General features: G+C 28.0%; 1 protein-coding gene across 2 annotated transcripts in view; it reads left to right on the top strand.

Moving 5' to 3' along the window:
* The window catches only part of LOC107441918 (solute carrier family 35 member F3), a 222,494-nt gene that overhangs the window by 147,553 nt on the left and 49,294 nt on the right, over positions 1-25,647 (top strand). The window contains exon 1 of one of the 2 annotated variants that reach the window (XM_043043121.2): positions 20,441-20,710. The exons of the other annotated variant lie outside the window; for it this stretch is intronic. Coding sequence (XP_042899055.1) covers positions 20,518-20,710 — 193 coding nt within the window. The 5' untranslated portion in view covers positions 20,441-20,517. Of the gene's footprint in view, positions 1-20,440; positions 20,711-25,647 lie in introns of those variants that run through there. 2 annotated transcript variants of the gene reach the window in all.

Raw genomic sequence — 25,647 nt, 5'->3', positions numbered from 1 at the left:
TTTCTACCTCTACTTTTAACAGTATATTAAAAGTCAGATCCAGAAATGGCCATCGTCTAAATTCTCCATGAAAGTCCTATATGACTTTTATTTGATTTTAAAACTTCGACTTTATTTTTATACCACTAATAAATGTATTTCGCAGAATACTCAAATGTTGTAGGTTATTTAGTTGGTACCAAATATACAAATATAGGTATAAAGTATTACTGTGATATAATTGGTAATTAAAACGACAACAATACCGAGTAGTTATATATACCAATACTGTGAAAATAAGTATCTTACGGCCTCACGAAAGGAATATGCATCGGAGATAGTTACTTGATAGTGGCAATTATCATGAGTTAGCTGCTAGCAGTAGCAGCACTACCAGTGTTGCTGCATACAGTTATTCTCGATCAAGATTTTTTTTGTCGTATGCCTGTTTAGGCAGTGGGGTGCGATTGTTCCTGTTTTTCAGTGGCGCGATCTATGGCCAGGAATTCGACTTCTGCCACGCCTTTCACACAACCACAACCCGTTTTTAGGGCGAGTCACATTCACACACTTTCAAACACAAGGAGAAAGGACATAGAACACACAGAGAGAGAAATAAACATCCATGCCTTGTCCGGGATTCGAGCCCAGGACCTTTCTGATGCAAGGACAGTTCCCGTTTTGTTTAATTTTATAACGTAAGGCAACCGAGATTAATAAATAAAGAAATAATCAAAATTATTTTTGCTGTATTAATTATGTCTTTACGTGCCTTTCAGTTTTGTCGATGATTTCGTACTCCGGGTGAATTTTAGCAAAAATATTAGCAAACTACAGTAATTTACAGTAAAATGATATTCTGATGCATTCTCTTTGATCTTACACTATTTTTTAAAGTGAGTTTGAATTTTTTCTCGAAGAATATGCATGCAAATCAAATTTAATATATGCATATATTACATTTTCTTACAATATGACAAAGAAACATAATATTTAGAAATCTCATGTTCAAAAATATACTTAACACAGCAAGTTTTAATAATAATAATATTAAACCGGCCTACATATTTTGTGTATTCCAAATTATAAAATAGTAATAAAAAGGAGATTAAAATTTTGCCCTGATACTAAATCGCTAAAAGCTTAAAAGATTTTTTTAATAGTGTAAAGACAACCATTTTATAATTAGGTGATTAAAAAGTAATTACTGTTTTTTTTTCTCTTCTGTTTCTGACTTGTTTTATGTTTATAATTTCCATGTGTGTTAAAATATTAATATTTGTTTCTAAAGGAAGTTGTTTAACAGACCTAAAGTCTTCTGGTTTTAAAAAAATATTCTTTTGACATGAAATTAATTGCTTTTTTGTGCGAAGCAAAAATTGGGATAAAGGGGAATAAGGGATTCGAGAAATTGAGAATCGGAATTTGGAAATTGTAAAAAATATGAATCAATTTTTAATTAAATAATTTAGATTTTAAATATTCTAGGGAGTTAATACTTGTGTCATATTTGTGCAGTAAATTATGACAAGGTTATTATTTATTTTAATATTTATTAACATCAGTTGATGTCAACTTTTTATAGTTTATTTTCTTCGAATATTTATTGATTTTTATTATGTATTCAGGTTAGCTGAGTCTTAAAATCAATTGTATTTCTAGTGCAAAGTTTGAGTACCTTTATGGGTGTGACATTTTATTTTATCTTATGAACGTCGTTGAACAGCAGATTCAATTTTGGATTTCCCACTACCAATGTACAACTCCATAGATTTGCAATTTTGAAACCAATTCAGAGGACAAGGGAACTCGTGGATGAAGCATTGGAAAAATTTGTCTTCGCGGAGGACTTTTTGATGGAACTAGCAAACTAGCCTGCATTTGCATTACACGGAGAGGATTCCCACGGTTAACCTGGCTGCGAGGGATTCTAACCCATGATTTGTCTACTACTGTTGATATTTTACGTCAGCACTGTGGTCGATGCGAGCCGGGGGCGGAGTTCGAATCTACCAGCCATCACGGGATTCGAAATCGGGTCACCTTATTGGGAGGCAAGTGCCATATCCCCATAGCAACCACTGCTCTTGGGTGTAACATTGAGTTTATTGTTGTTATCGTCGGCAAGGGGTGCGCTTTTTCTTGTTTTCTAGTGGCGCCATCTATGGGCAACCCGTTTATAGAGATGACCCATTCATTCATCCACATATCCAAATTTTGACCTGAACCAGAGAACGATCAATCTCCTATTCAGTACTCCAAGAGGTATAATTTGTCATAGGAACATGGAAGACATTGTGACCTGTCAGATTTGATGCGCACCAGTCACCTTTTACAAGTCCTGTGGTTGAGTGTTAGTGCTTCACACTCCCATGTCACAGGTCCTGGGTTGGATCCTCGGACCGGGCAAGGTTAGCTCAGCCTTTTATCCCTTCAGTGGTTCGATAAATTAGTGCCAAGCATGCCTAGGAACTAAACACTGGGGTTTCGCGTTCAGCTGACCACCTAACCGGAACATCTGCTCCTGCACCCCAGAGCCCAAGGTCAAGCAAACTGAGATAGGCACAATAGGCCTTGGCCCTCTATGGGCTGTTGTGCCACTGAGTTTTAGTTTATTTTAGTCACCTTTTTACAACGAATGGATTTGAACTCCTGTTCTCACGAGCGTCAGTTCAGCGCCCTGCCAACCAGGCTATCCCTGAAAAGGAACTTATTGTCATCTATTTATAAAAATTTGCATCTAGACTTGTCGCACTTTAAAAACAGAGTGATTTTTTATATTTATTACGTTGTATGTTGAGTTAGATTCAGTTTTAGAAAAGGAAAATTTAAAATTATTTTCAGTAATGTCCTTTATAATATTATATATTATATTGTTATTATATATAAGTAGCTATATTATAGTGAAAATAATGAACTCCGGGCATTGTTGTGCCATTAAATTTAAAATTCGTAGACCATAAAAATTCTGACTAATTTAAATTCTTAACATCGACGCTACCCTTGCTTAATTGTAAATAGTTAATTAATGAGTAAGTTTGTTAGTTATTCTTAAGAAAATTGCTCAACTTTTTTTTCTTTTAGTGTTTGCCAGCTAATAGTTTTGTTTAATATTTTATAAATATATTACGGAAGAATTAGTTTTTTTTTAATATTACACCAATTTTAAGGTAATTGAACCTAAACGAACGATGTTCTTTACAAGTGGAATTATATTGCAGTTTGATAGAAATGGTCCCTTCAACGTTTCAGGGAGTAAATAAAACCTTTTTCAAAATTATTTGGAAATAATTTTGAGCAGTGCCCGTCTTACAAAGATCATAAATTAAATCATATTTGAAGTCACTGCGCCTTATCAAAAATTGTTTTAATACCTGAGTTTTGAAGTTTTCGAAAACGGTACTTTATAATTCGATTTAATTAATTTTTAAAATAAGCAAATATATTTTATTTGAAATATTAATCAGAATGTCTTTTTTACTTCAAATATTTGTGTGTTATCTTCATGACATGAAATACAAAACGAAGATTCATTAAAAAAATTAATTTCGTTGGATTTATCCATTTTCTTAAATTAAACTTTTTAAATTTTGAATTTCGGTGATAATTTTTAGTTTAACTATTGTTTCTTTAATATTTTTACTATATAAAGCAATATATTTCCTTTCAGTATTATGTTGTATGAAACAAAAAAAAGCTGTCACCAATGAAATAAGTAAACATTTAAGGAAAAATTATCAAAATAATTTATCTGCATTTGAGTCTAGCAAATTAATTTTAAAGCGGACAGAGAATTTAAAATGAGAATATTTTTGAACGATATTTGTTATTATTTTCATAATAGCAGTTCTGAAATTTGCATTTAGAAATATAAACGAGGCAGGATTGCACTTTAATTTGTTTAAGTAAAAGCTTTGAACTTCCGAAGAAAACCATTTTGTAAGATTTGAAGAACACCCAAAGGAATACTGGAAAATTTGAAAGAAATTTTCTTTAAGGTGATTTGCCTACTTCTAGCAAAACTCCCTATTGGCAATTCTTGATTTTTGAATTCTGTATTTGATGCAAGTCAATGTTTTAGAAGCTAAATAATAATAGAAATGCTCTAAAATTAATCTGTGAGATATTTCAGCTTAAAAGAATAGTGAATCTATTTAGATTGTTATCCCTATTCGATTTGTTCTGAAATTCCGAATTTTTGAACTTACCATTTCGTATAAGATTTCAGGTTTCGTTAGTTTTGTCTTTTTTGTTATTTTTGAAAATTATAAAATCATTCATGCTTAAATGATACTACGCTCTAGCGTTTTGTTCTTAAGTTTAATATTTGCGTTATTGATTATTTTCTTCAAAATTTGATACTGGCTAAATTCAAGAAATTTTATTCTCACTTTTTATCTAAATTACTTAACTCGAGTTTATATTGATTAAAAAATGCCGTGATATTTATTTCATTTTTAAGAGACATTTGATCTTCGGATTTTTTTAATAAAACGTGATGAAACGACATTCTTATTGGCATAACATCTTATTTGTTTGATCTGATTTTGAAACTATTTCTTCTGTAACAAAACGGTAGTCATGGGTTAAAATCCTTGTGACATATAACTCCCTCATTCATATTATAGTCATTTCATGTCGCATTTCTTAATGAATTGGATTAGTAAAGGTGTAGCATCATACCCGATGCTTGCAATGAAATTCTTATAGTCAAGCAAGCGAATATAGTAATTTCTGTAATGAGACAAAATGTTCAATCAGATCATTTTTTAGGATGGCGTATAAAAAATTCGTTAACATTAGAACTATCCAAAGAAAAACTCAATAAAATGAAAACCCCGTGAGCGGTATCTAAAAAGCGAAATCTTACGTTTGTTGCATAAAAGAGTATTTTGCATTTTGCCCAGCTGTAATTTCATTAATGAGACAAAATGTTCACACAGAACACTTTTTAGGAAACAGTTTTGTAAAAACGCTGGCAGTTCCAGGAAATGTATCCATTTTTATAGTGTTTATATTGGTTTTTAAATATCAATAGTATATAATGACATAACATACGATCAAATTTCTTTTTACTTTCAAAACACTGCAATTCATAATTTTCAAACTTGAGTGCTAAGTGATGCACAGTTGCAAGTAAGCTGAAAGTTTGCGTAATGCACATGTCCATTAGCAACCAGGGTTCAGAAACACATTTTTTAATAACCAGATGGCATAAAAAATCGTAATATTAAAGAAATTCAGTAAAATGTAAACCAAGTAAGCGATATCTTATGTCTGTTACATAAAAGAGAATTTTACATTTTGCCCTGCTGTAGTTAGCATTAGACTATTTTCTTTTCTTTATTTGACTATATTGATGCACATAGCAGAAAGACAGCTATCTATTAAGCCTGACGAAGGACGCAGGAGTATTTTTGTAAAAAAAAATGTGTGTCGACTTTGTGAGAGGGGTATTCGGTACCCAAAACTAATATGATTAGAACGGAGGAACTATTAAGTCATTAAACCATTAAGTAAGACTTTAAAATTTTCCAATATTTTTTTTCTTAATTTTCAGGATTTGTAAAATTAAATTTATAATTTTTATAGCTTTCAGTACTTATTGAATTACTTTTAAATAATCATTTGATTTGCAAATATTTCTTAAATTTTGTAAGCATGTATATATATTGTGGCGTATCATAAGGTTTACAATACAATTCACAAGTTCCCCCTCCTCAAGTTACGAGCATATTATATGAATCTGTGATGAAAACTCATGATTTTTGTACAGTCTTATACTCATAGAAATATATTTCACTTTGATCAGGAAAAAGAAAACAGTGAAAGAGACATTGCTAACATTAATCAAAGTATCTAGAAATAGGTTTAGAGGGTTTTATTTCGTTGAGGGAAACAAGCAACTTTTGTCTAATTTTCTGCCGTTAATGATTACTTTATTACAAAAAGTCTCAGTTAAGTCTATTCAAGTGAGTCAAGCTATTCCGAGCATTTCTTTTAATTATTTTTTTATAAATCCAACATATACTATGTTTATAAATTTTCAAACCCTATCAACATGTCAACTACACAATTGAAGAAAATGCTGTTTAAAAACACGTAACAAAATAGATACATTCTAAATAACTACCTTTGTGATTTTATTTTATCTTATAAGCGGCATTTAAAAACCAACCCATTTCTGAGTTTACGAATACCAATGTTAAACTCCGTAGCCTTATAATTTTGAACCTAATCCAGAAGGTTCTGGATTAGGTAAAGCTTCTGGATCCATCATTGGGACAAATTAACATTCGTGTAGGACTTTTTGATGGAACTAATTCACATTTGCGTAAGATGGAGAGGAATATCACGGATAACTACTACCCTTAGTGCTATGGCAAAGGGATTCTAACTCATGATCCATTTACCACCGATGATATCTTACGTTAGCACAGTGGTCGGTGTGAGGCGGGAGCAGAATTCGTATTAACCAGCCACCTCTGGGATCTGAACCTGGGTTACCTCATTTGAAGGTGAACGCTCTATCTTCCGAGCTACCACAGCGGTTAATCTAGTGATTATTTTAATTTTATTTTATAACTGACGTTGCAAAGAAGACCCAATTTTGTAGTCTAGTGTCTGTGAGAAGTTTGTAAATAAAATTTAGGAATTTAGTTCCCGAAAACAAAACTAACTAATAATTCAAAAATATATAATAAATCACATCAAATATTTCAGTAACCTAGACTACAGCACTTTATTCAATACCAATTTTCAATGGTTCCGTACAATAGCCTGTTCTTATAAAATATTTACTGTCAAAACCTTTAAAACTTATTTACATCAAAATATATTCTATAAACTATTTCTGTATTATCATCTTAAAAATGCATATTCATTTCAATTTTCTTGAAGTTAAAAACAATAGATTTATAAACAAAAACGCATTTATTAGTCATATCAAAATGATCTAAATAAAATGGTGCAAGAGAACAATATTTATTTAGGAAATAAGCGTTTTAATTGATGCATAAACAAACTCTCTTTTCCTAATAAACCTATCTTTAATGAATATTATCTCTTTACAATAATTAAAATCTGATATATCCATTGTTGGATTATTTTAAGGTCTTCAGCGATTAAAGATTCTAAAGCTTTTAAAGAATGGCAAACTTATAATATGCATGCTAATATGCATCATGTCTGTCATAAATTGTATAAGTTACTTATTTAATAATTTACAGAATTTAAAATCAGTTTAACCAGGAATGTTATTTAATTCTTCCTAGGTTCAAAAGTAACTTCAAAATGAGATAAAATTAGAAAAAGAATACAAAAAAACCTATGTTTCGGTTTGAAAGTTTCTTTATACTTTTAGAATCTTTTTCAAAAAGGAAATAAAAAAGCAGTGGTTGCAAATCAATATTTAAATAAAAATTAATATTAAAACCTGACTGAACATTGGTATGGATAGCAAGATTAAAAAGATTCTATATATATATATATATATATATATATGTTTAATTAGTCAAGGTATGATGAACTATTTAGCTCTCTTAAATATTATTCTCATAAGAAATTTTCTCACCATTTAACGCTATTGAAATATTTCATTTCAGCTTTGGGAAACAACCTTAGATTAACAATAATAATATTTATAAAAGAGAAAAAAGATATTGCTTATTNATATATATATATATATATATATATATATACTACTTGTCGTAAATTTTTCTCATATTTATGTAATATATTCGTTTTTTATTGTCACTTTACATTGTTTTTTTATTTCTACTATAATAGGGAAACAAATGATCTTGGATTTTAACAGTCGATTTTGCTAGATAAATAATTTGGAAATAGTTTTTTTTCATTCCCTCTAATTCTTAGAGGGGGAAAAATGTGTAAATTTTCTTAATGTGTAAAATTCGTGCGAATACCTAATTAGTTTTTAAGTGTAGTAGAAATTTAAACGGGACTATAAGTTTAAGGTGTATAATTTTATTCAATGCATTCAATTAATCTGAAGACCTGTTTGCGTGTTTCTTAAATCAAACTACACAATCTTCGATGATTTTCAGAAATTTCTTCCGTGATTGAATAGCATTTAGATACACATATTGCGTGATTGCGCAGATTTGTTTTTAATGTCGTTAATGAAAATGCATTGGAATTATTTTTATAAATGATATACTAAAAACGTTAAAACGAGAGAAAAACAAATGTTTAATATAAATTATTCTATATATTGAATGTATAGTTACTTAGTTATTTATAATTAGATTATTTATTTATAAATTTTTTCTTTTCAAGTTATAGGTATATAAAGATTTATAATTATCAAACAATTAACTATAAAATACTAAAATAAAATAAATATTGATAAGCTTGTCAGAACTTGTCTTATTTAAATATTTCTAAAATATTTCTAAAAATCCACTAAATATTTCTAAATTTTTTTATTTATTTAAAAAAAAAATTATGACACTATCTGAAATTTTAATTTTAGAATACAGTATCAACCTGTTGTAATTTAAAAAAACTTATTGATAGAACAATAGCAAAGAAACCGCTTTTAGTTGAGGCGATTTTTGTGAAAACTTTTTCGAATAAGTAATAATTTTTGGAAAAATATTAAAATGTACAACTTTCATCAAATAATCATAAAATTTATTTTTAGATCATTTAAAGATATAAGGTAAAAACTAAAAATCAATATTTTTTCATCGTGCTTCATAAACATTCCCTTTTAAATAACCATATTACCCTGTTGCCCAGATTAAAATATTGATAAAACTCAAATTGATTCAGTATATTTTATTTATTAACTCCGTTATTTAATTTTGGATACGAAATTTATGTAAAGGACAATCCACATCCCTTATTTATTGTCATTTTCCAGTACATAATAAGGTTTAATAAATCATAGTCGGTGCAATACCGACATAACTAAAAGTCTTTTTTTTAAATCTTATATTTCGTAAACTGATGTAAATAAATTTAAACTAAGGTCATACAATGAAGAATATAATAGTTTCTTTCACTCGTAAGGTAAATCAATATCCTTTATTATTGATTTGTCTGATAAAACTCTGTTTTCAATAGACCGTTCTTTTACTCTAACTTCTATCGAGCAATACTTATCTTAAATGAGGGTAAAAATTGTAAGTTTATTTATATTCTGCAGTAATTTAAAAACAATAATGTACAGCTATAGATAGGTTATAGACACATAGCTGATTTAGCTTAAACTCTTTACAGAGAAAAAACAATGGTGAAATCCGCTAGAATATGGTAAAATTTACTGTGTTTTTGGTTGTGTGGGAACACAAAAAGCTCAGTAATTTTTGCTAAAGCACTTTGGTAATGATTTCGATAAAATTAATTATAAAATATTATTTTATTATACGAAATAAAATTTGGTAGTTTTATCATAAAACCTTATAGCATGGCATAAAATTCGTTAATTCCGTTTAATTTACTTTTAAGTTTCGTATTTTTTAGAGGAACTATGGTTTTGCAAACCTGAATTTTCGGTAAACTGTAACCACATGAACGAAAGAATTGCTGAACGAAAAATGTTTTTCCAATAAATACCGCATATTTTGTTTTTAATTATCATATATATATATATGATATNTATATAGTTATATATATATATATATATATACATATACAATAAATATATATATATACAATAAAGTACGTTATAAGTTAGTTACCAGCTCCTTTGTAAGCAAGTAAAGAAAAAATATTAAGACAGAAACTTTCTGCTTTTTACTTTGGGAAATTATTACTACTATTAATTATTATTGTACTCTTATTATTATTGTATTATTGTACTATTAACTATTAGAAACGGTGATTTTTATTATAACGAACTAATACGTGATTTTAAGAAGTTGTTCCAACACAAATAATGAATTCTATAAAAAATTATGAGAAAAATTTTGCAAATTGAGTCTTTCTAACGTTAATTACTAAAATTAAGGTAAGGCGAATGCAATCTCATGTAAGATAAAAATTTTTAGCCTACAAGAAAGAGTTTTAAATTCAATGAAGGGATGAGTAATAAGGTTTATCAATTTTCTATACGTTGGAAATTACTTGTTGAATTTAAAGTTGTTTGTTAGTATGTTTTAAGATAACTGTTTCTACAAACTCGATTAATTTTAAGTAAAGGTTAAATAAAAATCTAAATCAATTTTAAAAGTAATAAGGTATTGATTGCAATAAAACCTTCTTATTGCACCTTCTTATCCGGAGAAATGCCGTTGAATATTATGGATCCTCTTTGCAATTCGTTTTTTATCACCCTCATAATTTTTATTTATTTGACGTTTTTTTAATAAAGATGGAACACGCAATTGGCTTTCTAAGAACTTTCAGTATCTGCCTAAAGATAATTTCTATATGAAATTTAGTTACGTTTAAGAAAGGGTTACGCAATAGTTGTGTAAACATATTTAAAAAAATAATAAAAGCTAGCAATAATTGGAAAAAAAATTCTGTCAGAGATCATTAAATAAAGTTTTAAAATTTCACAGAAATAATTAACTCTTCCGCTCGAGAATCTAGAATTATTCAAAGAGCCAAGATTCAAGGTGAGTAACAGTTATTTGCAATTTTAAATTTATCAGAATTTTTTTAAACAAATAAAAAATGTAACTTTAGTAAAAAACATGAAATACATAAAATTATTTTATTCGTATTTAGTTTTGGAACAATTAGTGAGATGGCGCCACCATGTAATAGTGGTTTGAGCAACTTTTTGTTTCGAGAAGAAAAAAACTTTACAGTAGCTTGGAAATAAATGCAGAGTTTAAGTGTTTTATTCTTGTCTTTCGCTACTTTTTTTTTTCTATATCAAGAAAAATAAAGCAATAAATTTTACGGAAAAAAAGCACTTGTAAAATGATTATTTTTTCTTAGTTAGGAATTATTAGTTAGCACTTATCACTAATTTTTCAAAATGAATAAAATATATATAAGCAGTTATATACAATAGTTAAAGTAGTTAAACCAATTTTATTATTTTCTCTTAAAATTCTCTGTATTAGTGTTTACAATATAGTCTCTTCCGTGGATGTGTCAGACATGTTTTGAGAGTTAGGGATTTTCTTAAATCAGCTATGATTTTGAAATGCAGTAATTTTATACCGAGTTAATAGTCTATTATGCAATATTTCTGTTGGTTTTATGATAGTATTTGATTAAAATGTTTGTGAAAAAAGAAATTTCAAAGCATTGTTAGTCTAAGAACAATATAATGAAAAAATTAAACAAAAGATTTGTATTAAAGACAAATTTCGTTTGTATTTCTCATGGAATAAAAATAAACGAATTCATCAGTGTAGATGTCTGATAGCCATTCTTAGCTTTAGTTTCTTCTTTTTTTTTAATTGTATGCTAGCTTACAGCTAATCAATTTTAAGTTTATGCTTGCATTAAAGTAAAATTAAGAACTAGACTGCATGCTATTAGTTACTAGACTGTGAATGCTACTACCTGACTTAAAACTATATTTTATGACTAATATAGATAAAAATATATGTTAAAAAAATCATTCTTCTTCATTCAATTCATATTTTCAAAATAATTAATCCTTTCCTTCTCGCCCCTGTCAAAATAACGGGATGAAGTTTGGCCATCGATTTCTTGTACCTGCGATGCTTCCGGACTTGTGTGTTTAAAAATAACGCGTCAGAAAGATTGAAGCAATCTATTTCTTATACTCGGAATAATGTTTATTTCTCAATCCCTACACCAGATGGCAATACCAGACTATTTGTCATGCGTTTTGATTTGGAGATATATTTTAAACTAGATGTCAGCACTCATCAAACATGTAAGCTAAAAATTAATCCCAAATCCAAAAATGAATACATATATTGTATATACATTTAGTTTTATGTAATTTTCTTGAATATGAAATGAGTGCTTTTTTTTCATTCAAAATTATGTGACCATTAAGGGATAGATAAAATTTTGATCAATATATATTTTCAAAGCACACTATTTCAGTGTTTGAGAGAAAAATTTTAAGAAGCATATTTGGTGGCATTAAATGTAACAATATCTGGAGAAGAAGAACTAACTCCGAACTTTAAAGAACCTGACGTAGTCAAATATATTGCAATTCAGAGAATCAAATGGGCGGGACACCTATCAAGAATGGATAATAACCGCATTACAAAAAAGATCTTCTCTGCCAGACCATTTGGCACTCGAAAAAGAGGAAGACCTAGACTTAGATGGCTCGCCTGCCTCGAAATTGATTTAAATATTCTAAAAGTCACAAATTGGATGTCTCTGGCCAAGTGTAGAAGAGCCTGGAGTTCAACTCTGCGGAAGGCAAGGGCCCATCCTGGGCTGTCAGACCAATGAAGACGAAGAAGATATATTTTCAAAATAGTTAAAAGTCTTTTATTAATTTAAATGTTTAAAATTTGCTCTCGAGTTTCAGCCAAAAGAAGATCAATCATTTAAAATTTCACAACCGGAAAAAATTGGGAACCGCCGCTCCATATTATCTTCTATACTCAGTTACTCAAATGTCATCAATAATGTATATATTTCCTCCGAAAATGCATTGCATCACACGAAAATATGCTTAACTAGTTATAAGAAGTAATATATGAAAATTTCTATCATTTTTAATATTTCTTTGAAATATTTAATGGTTTTCAAACATGTTAAATTAGTTAGTAAATTCACAATTAATAAGTCCCGCAGTACACTGATTGTTAACACAATATGGTTCCTAGTAGATCACTGAAATCAAGCATCATTGGCTGTGATCAGTGTGTTGATTTGTGGTCACTTTGATCAGCCTGCGAAGGGTCGGAGAGTGTGCGATATGGCTTCTATTTAAACTGTTCTAACGTAAAATGTTCGTCTTCGTGCACAGTTACGGGTTACCGAAGCGGCTGTGCCATTTCCTCTGCAGGGAATCAAAATTGTGATAGCATGTCTTCGGTTCGTCTTTAGGGATGTTTCTCAGACAACCGCAAATAGCTCATTCATAAATAAACTACAGCAACAACAAAATTAATAAATGTCATATTTTTTTTAAATAGCACATTTTCTACTAAGCATTTGTTGTTTATTTCTTCAAATAATAGTACTTTGAAATATAGTTTCTTAAAAAAGAGTTGCAATTTTGAATGTTTATTTACAAGAACCAATTTTATCTTCGTGACTGGCAAGAGCTTTCGTCTTCTGTTGCATTTTACATTTAAAAAAAAACCCTCTATGTCTGGTATTTTAAAGGGTGGTAAACCAATGAAGGACTCGTTTTGGGCTTTATAAAAAGACACATTTATTTCCCCTGAAGAAAGCTAAGCACCATCTGTCATTGCACCTATTTAACATAATTCAAGAAAGTGTATTGGGATTTTTATGAAAAGTTAAAAGCAGTTACAAAGTAAAAAAACAGGCATCATCAGACAAAACTTTTCAGTCACGATTCCTTCTAGTGTATGGAATAGGTAAAAAGGGGGAAGTACTGATTCTGGTATTGAACTGACAGTGAGTCAACAATAGTTCTAGAATATGAATCAGTTGTTGTTATATTTCCCCCACATGAGGTCTGAATCCCCCAAATTTTCGCATTTTGAGAAATTTCGTGGGGTAGTTATGACCACCCTTTTAAGAACCTAAACATAATATTTGGAATGTTGATTATTTTTTCTGCATTTTTGAAGAATCGAAAAATCCCCTTGAACTATTAAAACATTTATTTTTATTTTTTTAAAGGAGGCATACTGTTTGAAATAGCAAAAGGTCAAGAGTAGTTTTAACTACCCCAACTGACCCTAATCATAAAGATATTGTTTAAACAAATACGCAAGACATGTTAACATTTTTCAATGAAACTGTTCTCCATTATCCTTTGCACACTGTACATACACTTAGTTTTTTTATAGTTTTCTTGAATAATAAAAAAGGACTTTTATGATCGTTTTCTTCAAAATTAGGCATCCATTAATCGGTTTAGGCAGGTAAGGGTAAATGATTCGCAATTTCATCATTAAAAATTTAGATGGTTCTCTCAGTTTTTGATTAATCTGAATTATCGTAATAGAAAAATCGATTTTCCGAATGAAAAAATGAAATTACCGAGGCAGGTGGTGTTTCTCAAATAACCATATTTGAGAGTAGAGTTCACTGTTGAAAAGAAATTGCTGCATTAAAGATTCAATATTTCCTGAAATTTAGGGCATTACACTTACCTTGTTGAATGGCATTGTTTTTTTTAAATCTTCGATTCTTTAGTTAGAATCTTATTTTTAAAGTCGTTCCCAAAAATAAAAAAATGCTGAGTTGAGTTTTTTCAAACATTTTATGTGTTGAAAAAGTTATGATTTTTTTGTTTTATCTAATTATGTGTTAGTTTGATTCCATAAATTTCATGAAAAATATTATTTTACTGGGGTTTTTAAGTTTAATTATTGTAATAGTACTAATTATTTTAATTTAGGTGCATGGAAAAAATATTTATTTGATAGAAAATGCGATTTACATTTTTCGAAATTTGTTTGTGACTTTGATATAATTAATTCAGGATATACTTTATCTACACTTGCTTGCAGGAAAAAATAATTCTTATTTCTTAAAAACATAAAAAATTTTTGTTTACCCTTTTAATACTTTTTTGGAATACTTATTCTTTAGTCAAATTTTTGTATCACATTTTAAATATATATATATATATATATATACANATATAAATTTAGCGAATTTTTTTCCCTGTTTCAAATTCAATTTCTTTTTATTAATATAATTAAAATGTATTTTAATGATAAAAATAAATAAAAAAATATGAACAAATATTTTTCTTAAAATATTCCTATCGAAATATATAAGACGTTCCTCTATGAATAGATATTGTATATTTACTTCTATAAAAAGAATAAGTTAGTGTAAGTTGTTAGCCTATAGAAAATACTTCGTAAAATTTTTTAATATATCTCAACACCAAAAATGATGGTAACTACTTCAAAGTAAAATGGTGAAAGGCGACAGATAATTCTTGGGTTTGTGTTTCACTACACCAAGACCTAAGGATAGTTTCTGATGTAGTCAAACTACACTAGTTGGTGTTAAGTTATTCACCCATCTCGGTGTTCCGTACCATAACATTGATAATTACAACAATATATGATACACATGCTAATCAGTAATGTTAGGTTTAAGGTGTAATTTAAAATAATAATAGTTTAGGAAGTATAATTCCCACTAATTCTTAATAAAATCAAGCTATACTTCTCTCGATTGTAATTCGAGCCAAAGTACTCACAAAGCCGTGTGTTTGGAGGCGAAAACAATTTATGAATGGTGTGAATGCGCGTGATCTTGGTATAAACATCTTACATTATCAATGACATAACCTGCCCACTTTAAAGTATATTTGAACGCTAGATTTGATGTAAACTTAAAATAAAGTGTTCATCCTTTCAATGTATTGTTTTTAAGAGGAAATTGCAAAAAATATTATTTTATAACTTGAGAGAGATATTATTTATATTTGAGGGAAAAATTTGACAGCGCAGAAGAAACAGTTTCTTTTTTTAAAAATGCAGTACATTAATTTTAAGAATATGTATGAATTCTGTAAAATTAAATAAAATGGAAAAAAATTAAAGGGAAAAAATGTTTGAGCTTATTTACCAAAAATAAAATTGATTCGTTTTTTCAATAATTGAGCTTTTTTTAAAATGTAAAACGGATTTACAGTGAATATATTCAGATTAAGTTATTCTCAATATTTATCATTAGTAGCAAAATAGAACGTAACAATCAGGAAATTGAAATGTATCTTTTAATAAAACATTTATCTTAAGAAATAGATAAAAGAACGCTGGTGCTTGATTACTTTTAGTCTATTTTTAGTTGACCTATTTTTTTGTTATCCTTCTTAAAGAATACTGTCTACATTCAGAAAAAAAGAGACTTACATTGAAATTTGGATTGTAATAGTTAACTTATATTCATTTTTTAAATGCATTGATATAATAATTTATCTGTATTATTTTTAGAGATATGATCTAAGATGCAAGCAAAGGTAATAAATTTTTTTTTTTCCTGACGTCAATTTTATGCTCCAGTCAAATTAATAGAAGTATAGAAATTTTTTAAAAATGCTTTTAACCTGTCGAAAAATTGCTATTCAAAGGTTTTGGTGGGTGCTTTTTTTTGTCTAAACAGACATAAATTTGAAAAGGAGAAACCGTTTCTAAGAAAACTCTATATTTTCTGAAATTTTTAAAGAATTATGTTTTTTTTTTAATTTGAATTATTATGAATGAATTTATTCTTCAGAAATTATCCCTCCATTTGTCCAAAATTTAGAAATTAATTTTAAAATACTATTCTCCATATGAAGCTGCCTTACAATTAGGGATCTCTATTGAAAATTTATTTTAAAACACTTAGCATGATATGAAGTAGTCTCACAATATGGAATTTTTATTATTTTAAAATTTGGCTTTGTTTTAAAATTTAACATAGATTTTAATTGATTAACTAAATAACTAGAAAATTTATATTAAATTACTGTTTATCATCATAAAAGCAGTCTTATAATTTATAATTTCTATTATTATACAGCTCTGAAATTTAGCATGAATTTAAATTGAGCATGAATTTAGCATGAATTTAGTATTTAATAAATTAACTTAATTTATTTTCAATTGCTACTTATCATCATATGAAGCATTCTTACAATTTGGAATCCTTATTATAATTAGGATGTTCTAAAATTAAGTATAAGCGTGAGTTTTAAATTTAAGGATGTTTCTAAGAATAAAAATATACAAGTATTCTACAGTAGTTTTTATCTAGTTTCGCAAAATTTGAAAGCTAATTTTTTCATACTTTTTATTGTAAATATAATATCATGTAAAACAAATGTAAGAGTTTCGCATCGTTATTAATATTTATAGTATTTATAAATGTCGAATATGAGTTACATTTCTTATATCTATTTTAAGATGAAAGATATATAAATTTATGATATCTCTTATTATAATCATCACTGAACTGCCATTGTTACGCTCTTTGTTTGAATCTTTGGCGTCGACTCCAGTTCATCCTGCTTCAGGACGATGCGCAGCAAATTTGGCCGGAACACAGCGCAGACCATATTGCCATTAGCGTCACTGCGTATGAAATTGCGAAGCTTTAACTTTGATGATTTCCCTGACTCAAAACCTGCTTTTGCAATTATTATCAACTTTTAAGATATTTTTTGTTGAAATTATTTTCATTTTTCTAAATTGATTTTTTTAAAGAATCGATACTAAGTTTTTTTTCAATGTATTTATAAATATTTTTTTCGTTATAATATCTGAAATGAATGATTATTCCCATCCATTCCATATAACTCACTTTTTCCAGTATTTCAGAATGTAATTATTTTACCTTTTAGTAGGGGAGAGTGGGGTCAATTGTAAAATTTTTTACTTAACTATTTTCAACTAACAAAAAATCCAATATATTATTAGTATTAATTGACAGACGAGTAAAGTAGACTATCTACTAGAAAAAAAAAAACCTTATTTTAAGTGTTATTACATTAGTTATTAACAATTTTTGACAGATGTGCACTTGTTACAATTGTCCCCACTTATGGGGTCAATTGTAACAGTTCATAAATTCAACTAAAACATAGTTAATTATACATATTATCAAAGTTGTGATATATTTTCTTATTGATCAAAACAGTAGTGATATTTTAGAAGAAAAAATAATAATGAGCAGAGACCTAAGGGGTTAAACTTTTGACTTTAAGGGGTTAAAAATTTTAATTTATGCTGTGAAAGGTGACAAATAAAATATTGCACATGCAACATAATATTAATGATATAGGAAACTATTGGTGGTTCTTAAAGAGTTAAGTAATGGTTTGTAAACATAAGATTATTTATTTTCAGCTGTTACAATCGTCCCCAAGACGCCATTTCAGTTTCATTTGTTAAAAACAGTGATAGTTAATTAACAAAACTAATCTTTTTTTTTAAAATGTTAATTAAGGTGTCCATTTACATATTCGGCTAATAATTTTTATTTGCTTAAACAAAATTACTTTCTTACAAAATAATATTTTAATACCAAAAAGAGTACTTACGTAACGTGAGAATATCTTTTGTGATGTAAAGCTTTCAAAAGTACATAGAAATGGTTGCCAGCAGAGGTGTACACGTAGATTTATTAAATACACCTTGTGCGCCACCTAAGAACCGAATCCAGAACCCGACACTCGAAATTTTAGCTCTGTTACAATCGTACCCTGTTACAATTGACCCCACTCTTCCCTATATTGTTTTTATTTCAGTAGTTGTTGACATTTTTGTTTAACTAAGGATTATTTTAAAATTGTCTATCTAATATAAAGTGTGTTCGAAGGAATAAAATATAAATTAATAACCATCATGAAATATAATAAAATTTAAGAAAAGTAAAGATTTTAGCTTCCAAAATTTGAGATGCTGTTTATCACATAAAACCTAAATAGTACTAATTCAAATATTAAACAATTATTATTTTTTTTTAACTTTTCATTTTTTAAGCAGACAATAAAAATTTGAAAGAAAACGATGCAAGTTTTTGGAATACAAATATTTAACTACTTAAAATGTTTATAAATCTTAACTCAAGATTAATTAAAATACCAGACATCAAATTTATTTAAACGTCATAGAGACAATCATTAGAAAATGAACTTAAGAGCCGGAGTATCCTAAGTAATTAAAATTACTTTAATTAATTTCTTAGTTGATGAGTCTTTGCCTCTGTTTTTGGCAACTAATCAATGCATCAACATATCTTGAGCTAGATTTTTAAAACTACTTTTCTGCATAAACTTAAGGGCTCAAAACGTGTTGACTTTTATTACGTGTTGTTTTTATTATAAGTTTTCGGAGAAATTGAAGTTTTTATATTATCAAGTATGCGTTTCCGCTTCAGTTTCTTAGGATTATTCATTTAAAATAGAAAAAGTTCTTTTATTTTTTTTCTAGGATCGTGATTATTGCTTTTAATTAAACTATATTTTGGAAAATTAGCATTTTGTGGTCGGCTGGTGCATAAGTTATTTAAACAAGCAAAGTGTCTCTGTTCCTAATTTCTTGTTATAAATGAGTTCAAATTATACTTTTTTAAAACAATAGATTCCACTGCAACTGAATTTTGTTTACTCGCCATGTTACAGACAAAATTAATACAATCTCACAAGAAAATTATATTTGCCTTTCGTATATCAAATATATATATATATATATATATAAAATTTCAAATCGGCAACACGGACTAAATAACCAACTTATCACTATTATACAATTAGTTCAGATAAGTATTTCACTTATTGGGTTATTCTAGTTGGATTAGTATCAGGACTACAATGATTAATGGATTAGGTTTTTAGGCTTATTTATGTTTCAAGTATTTATTTGTACCAGGCAGTAAAAATTTTTTTTTTCATTTATTGGTTNAAAGGTGATTATTATATATATATAACTACAAATGTTGTACTAGCCATTTCCGAAAGATTTTTTAATTAACTAGTCTTTCAGTAAAAACGTGCAAACATTTTTGAATTAATATGTTTTGAGTTTAATTTTCATTACACACTAAATAGAAATTTCTTCTCCCCCAGGAATGACTTATTCATCCAATCAATTTAACACGCATAATAAGGAGTACCTTTTCAAGGTTAACTTCTCTTTTATTTCGGAACATTAATTGGAAGAATGGAAGAACATTTTCTTCAGAACAGTGCGTGCTCGTATTCAAATAATTGTCTCTCCATCGATTTAACTAAAATCAATGGTTCGATCACCGCACGCCAAAGAGGCGATAACTGCAAAATCATGGCTCAATAAGTGGGCTGTCCATGAAAACAATCTCTTTTATTTTATATTTTTTTTTGTTAGTGGACATAAGTGTCACGTGGTTACCTGGAGATTTTCAATCAATGGTTCGCACTGACAACCCGAGAACAACTTTGGTCGCTATGTTTGGTTCTCCATTACGGTTTTGCTTGCTGATCATTCCTCGAAACCGCTAAAGCAACCTGTAACTGAGCTTTCGTTTTTATTTGTTTCCAACAGTTCTTCTTGAGGATCTTTATTTTTGAGTTAGATGATTTCATTTAACTAAGTTTTAATCATGACAACATTCATTTAAGAAAGTGTTAGTTATTTAAGCAAAAATGTTTAAAGTAATATTTTTTAATGTATGCTGATATAGAAATATTAATCAATCTGAATAAAGCTTTGTATTAATCATATCTAATAATAGAGTAGTTTCTTAATGGAGTAAATTTAATCTTGAAGAAATTTTCTCTACTGTTTGGTGAAGTTTTATTTTTATAATTAATAATTTTATACCCCTTCATTTGCATTTTTGCAAAAATATAGACGTAAAAACAAGCATATATTGTCAAAAATAATAGTTTCTTTTAAATAATTTTAAAAAAAATTAGAAATTATTTTTAGGCATTGCTTGAATTATTTTTTTTAAAATTAAAATAAATTTTGTGTACATAAGTAAATGTTAGTCTTCAAGAAATTGTATAAAATGGCAGGCCTGGATCAAAAGCCTGAAAAAAGTGATTCACTACAATCATTAGATTTACAAATAGTTTCTATTGGTGAGTGTAGATCAAATCGGAGAAATTGTTGTAAATCAAGAAAACTGCCGAACGTTGACAATGACAGCGATTCTTTTAGTGAAGCTGAATCTGGTAAGAAAATTCATTTTTTAAAATGTCCTGCGTTTTTTTTATTTAAAGTACGATAACTGTCAATTTCTTCATTCAGATGCTAAGTAAAACATTTCTCTACTAATTTTAAATTTTAATTTATAAATTATTTTTTTATTAGTTCAGAATTTTTAAGAAATCGTGAAATCAAAATGCTATCGACTTTAAAGTCGCAAGTTTTTAAGTAGATTTAGAGGAATTAAATTGCATTTAATCGCAACTTAAATTGGTATTTTTAAGGTTAATTTTTTTTAAAGTTATATTTTACGTGTTATTGACTTTGCTTATTCGGTGTATAAAAACATACTCTAATCTTTTAATTGTTTCAGTCAAGTGTCTCGTTTTAGTAATTGCTTGATTTTTATGTTTAAAACTTCTTGTTCATTAATTTTTGAGGTATTCTACGTCTTAGTCATAATTAATAATTAATTATAAAAATTATTTCAAAATTAATTAATAATTCGATAATTAATAAAGTACAAATTAAGTAACACATATTAAATAAGTTCAAAATTTGCTTCTATAAGTTCAGTTTTTCACTTAAGTTAATTTCGAAGATTTAACCTAAAGATTATTGGATATTAATTTCGATTATAATGTTTTTGTGTATAATGTTTTGTATTATAATGTTTTGTAACGGATGGCTTTTCGTATGGTAACGGTTTACCGAAAATTTTGGTTTTCATAGATCTTATTACTACCTGTTTAGTTAAGTACAAAATTGAAAAAGCAAAAATAGTTTTTATGCCATGCTCTAAGTTATTATGACAAAATACCGAGATTTTAATTCATTTACCAAATTTTATCACACGTTATAGAATCACATTTTATTGCAATTTTACCAAATTCAATATCAAAGCTCCTCGTTTTAAAATACTGAGTTTATTTGTGTTTTGGTGAAGCCTGAATTAGGGTAAGCTTTTCCATATTCTGGAAGTTTTGACAGTACCTTTTTCTCAGTGTGTGAAATATGCTTTTAAATTCATAGATAAAACAATTAAATCTATTTAAACTTAAATCTTGAAAAAATATTTGAATATTTTTACAATGAATCACGTGATTCTGCCAATTTACCTTGATGTTACGAAACGTGGTGCTTTTTCTCTCTAATTAAGATATAAGAAATTAGTTATAGAGCTGAATTTTATAAAAAATGGCGAAATTCGAAGTTTGCAATCACCTTCCTTGTTACGCAAACATTTTCGCTTATTTACGATGGATATATAGTTGCATGCAAACTTTAAATCATTTGATGTTTTTAATTTAATTGAAAAATCCTAAAATTCTTTCATTTTACTGACAAAATCGTAGTTTCAAAGAATAAGTACTTGGTTCTATTTGGAATGAAATAACCTAATCATTTTGCTTTGCTACTATTGTAACTGTTATTACAAATTTGCTTCGTTACATCATATAATTTTCGGTTGCTAAAAAAAAATCGTTAAATTATTTTCATCAAAAAGGTTATTTAGATATAGTAAGGTTAATAAAATGCTAATATATGCTTTGCAATTTCCGAAAAAGTAATTTATTATTCAATAATTGCGCAACGGAAGCAAAACGAAAACTACTTTTATTGTAAAATGTTGCAATATATATATATTTTTTTTACTCTCAAAGTGTTTTTTCGCAAGATGCAAAGCAATACTTTCAATTTGAAATTAACAGTTTAGTAATAATAATAATAAAGAATAAGAAAAAACGAATTAATAATGTGGCATTATTGGCTGTTGATGTGTTACATCACTTTTTTTTAAAATTTTATATTGATTTATTCAGAAAATTGATTTCTTTATAATATTGCTTTATTTATCTCAAATTTTATGTTACTTGTAGGTAATATACACTAAGTGTATTGTTTGATAAAAATTAACCATTTTTAACGGCTGTTAGAAAGTTATATTTATAGTTTGTTTGCTACATGCTGTAGATCTAACTTATCCTGAATATAGAATTTTGAAAATTTTATAAATAACTTATCATAAGGGGTCGGGATAGCTTATTTACTAGGGCACTGAGTCCTTGTCCAAGAAGTCGTGGGTTCGATCCCCGCCGGCTGAAAACTCCCCGTGTGATAAATGGTGACTGGTGCACGTTAAATCTGTCACGTCACATAGTCCTCCATGCTCCCTTAACAAATCCTGTGGGGGTACTGCTCCAGGAGTTTCCTTATCTTCTGGATTGGTTCAGAATTATAAGGCTACGGAGTTGAACATTAGTAGTCTTATTCCCGGAATTGGATAGGCTGTTCAGACTAATAAATATATATCTGTCATAGACCAGTTTTATATATAATAAGCTTAAAAGTGCCAAAATTAATCATATGGAGTCTCGAAAATGAATGAGGTTAATTAATTATGAATATTTTTATAATACAATAAGGAAAGTAGTTCAAGTATGTTTGACTCTTTTTATTATGCATATCAAAAAGAGGAGTTAAAAATTAAGTTTCAGTTGCTAATTTTCAATTTTATTTCTATTTATAAAGGTGATTATTATATTAAAAAAAAGAAATGATTTTCAGTTATTGCTAGTATTTGAAAAATGCCTTTGATAAACTTAGCAAAACATAAGTAAACAAGACATAAATTTAAGCAAAACATAAGTAAACAAGACATAAATTTAAGCAAAACATAAATTTCTGGATCGATGGAATTAATTGTTAATTAAGAAAAATAGAAATAATAAAAATTAAAATAGTCAAAAAATGAAGATTACTGATTTACTGATTTGAATCCTCATTCAAACTAATGATAACATTTAAATGGATCAGGAAATAAGTAGTTAAATTTTAACAATCAACAATTTTCAAGACACGACAAATAAATTATTTTTTAAAATGATAATAATGCTATTAAAAAGTGCTAATTAAATGTCATAAATTTTGCAAATGATAAAATAAGGAACGATTGTTATCCCTAATTAGCATAATATTATCTATTTATGTCTTGTATTTTTAAAATAATATTTAGTTTTATTTATTTTTGTATTAGAAGAGAATATAGTTATAAATTAATTTGTAATCATTAATTTCGCAGTATGCTTAAACTGTAATCAATATTTAAGAAATGGTTAAGGTATAATAAAAAAGTTATTAATATATTTAAATAATAATCAATGTTAAATCAATACTTTATTTACGTCTCATAATAGATAAATATTTATTAGATATTTACATATTAAAGACTTTTTTGAAATTGATTTTTAGTTTTATTTTAGTACAAGAAGAGATTATAGTGATTACTTGAATTATAATTAATAATTTCAAAATATATTTAATTTGTTATCAATATTTAAGAAATGTTTAAATTATAACCAAAAGCTAACAATATTTTTAAATTGCAATCCATGTTTAATTAATAGTTAATTTATAAAGATAAAAGTTAAATTGGTGTAATACCTCAATTTATAATTAATTATCTTTAGATGGTAGAATTATAACAGAAAATATTTCAAAATTGATGCTTAACATTTCATTAAAGCTTAGATTTGTGCGAAAAGAAATAAATCGTGTGTTTAAAGTTGAAAGCGAATTTTTATAACAAATTCTATTTTCAGTTTATGTTGGAAGTATTAAATAAATTGATGAATAAGCCACTTCGCAAATGTTTAGCTTTTTTATTTGCACCGAAGAGCCATTACATTATTACCACCATGCTAATAACATGTAAGACCACCTTTAGCCCTCAAAACTGCTAGCACCCGCCGTGGCATTGATTCCACAAGGCGCTGATAGGTAGTCTGAGGTATCTGGTACCAAGCCCTGACCAACTGGTCCTGCTATTCCCTCACATTGTGAGGGGGTAGCGTGGCAGAACGAATTTGGTTTTCCAAGTCGGACCACAAATGCTCTATTGGATTAACGTCAGATGATTTTGGGGGACAAGACATGACTTGAAAGTCACTGGAATGTTCCTCGAACCAATACATAACGATTCGACCCTTATGACATGGTGCACTATCCTGTTGATAAACACCATCCTCCACAGAAAAAACTGTTACCATGAGTTGGTGAACTTTATTCAAGTAGCTTACAGACTTCAGGAATTGTTCAATGAGTATTATGGGTCCTAATGTGCCCCATGAAAACATTGTTCCTGGGCGAGAAACGCGAGCCCATTGTTATAGATGGAGGGTGGTCGTAATGTAATGGCTCTTCGGTGTATTATCTCGTTAACAATTTTTTTTCCTTCGACGGTATTTCAAAGGTAAAAAGACGCACTAGAAAACAAAAGTTTTCGTCTGAAGAGAAAAATCTTAACTAACACAGTGAAAAATAAAATAAATTTTATTTGTTATGCTATGTTTTAAATATTCTAACAAAATATAAAATATCCTTATTGATCACAAAAGCTATTTTACTTTCCTTGGCTTTCATCGATATCGCTTCTTTATTTAAGCATTACACCTTTACACAGTCTTGGCTTTTGAGAGGCTGAACTCTGTAGTATTTTATTGCCACTATTTTCCCACTTGTATTTTAAACATTGGCGCAATCGAATCGCAATTTTTAAAGCTTTATTTGAGCCATTATACAAATCTCTGAACAGGTTAACTAGACCAACTGTTACTCATTCAGGTAGAGGTCTGATGATCGTTGAGGTCATGACATTACTAGAGGAATTTTTTTAACCTTTTTTTTAATTTCAAATAATTGTAGCACAATTTAGTTGCATTATTTTGTTGAAAAATAATCAATTTTGTCAATATTTAAAACACAGTATAACAAAATAGTTCTTTTTATATTTCACTGTAATAATAACGATTTTTCATTGTAATAATAACTTAGATTTTTTGCAGACTAGAAAAATACATCGATTTGCATATCGTTGAAACATCCGGAGAAATAAATTTATTATTATATCTTAGTTGCTAGAAACAGAAAATTATGCACAAAACTGAATACTAAACATATTCTC

This window comes from Parasteatoda tepidariorum, chromosome 3, assembly GCF_043381705.1.
Source record: "Parasteatoda tepidariorum isolate YZ-2023 chromosome 3, CAS_Ptep_4.0, whole genome shotgun sequence".
NCBI lineage: Eukaryota > Metazoa > Arthropoda > Arachnida > Araneae > Theridiidae > Parasteatoda > Parasteatoda tepidariorum.
The sequence above is the reverse complement of the archived record's forward strand: the minus strand, read 5'-3'. Positions and strand labels throughout refer to the sequence as shown.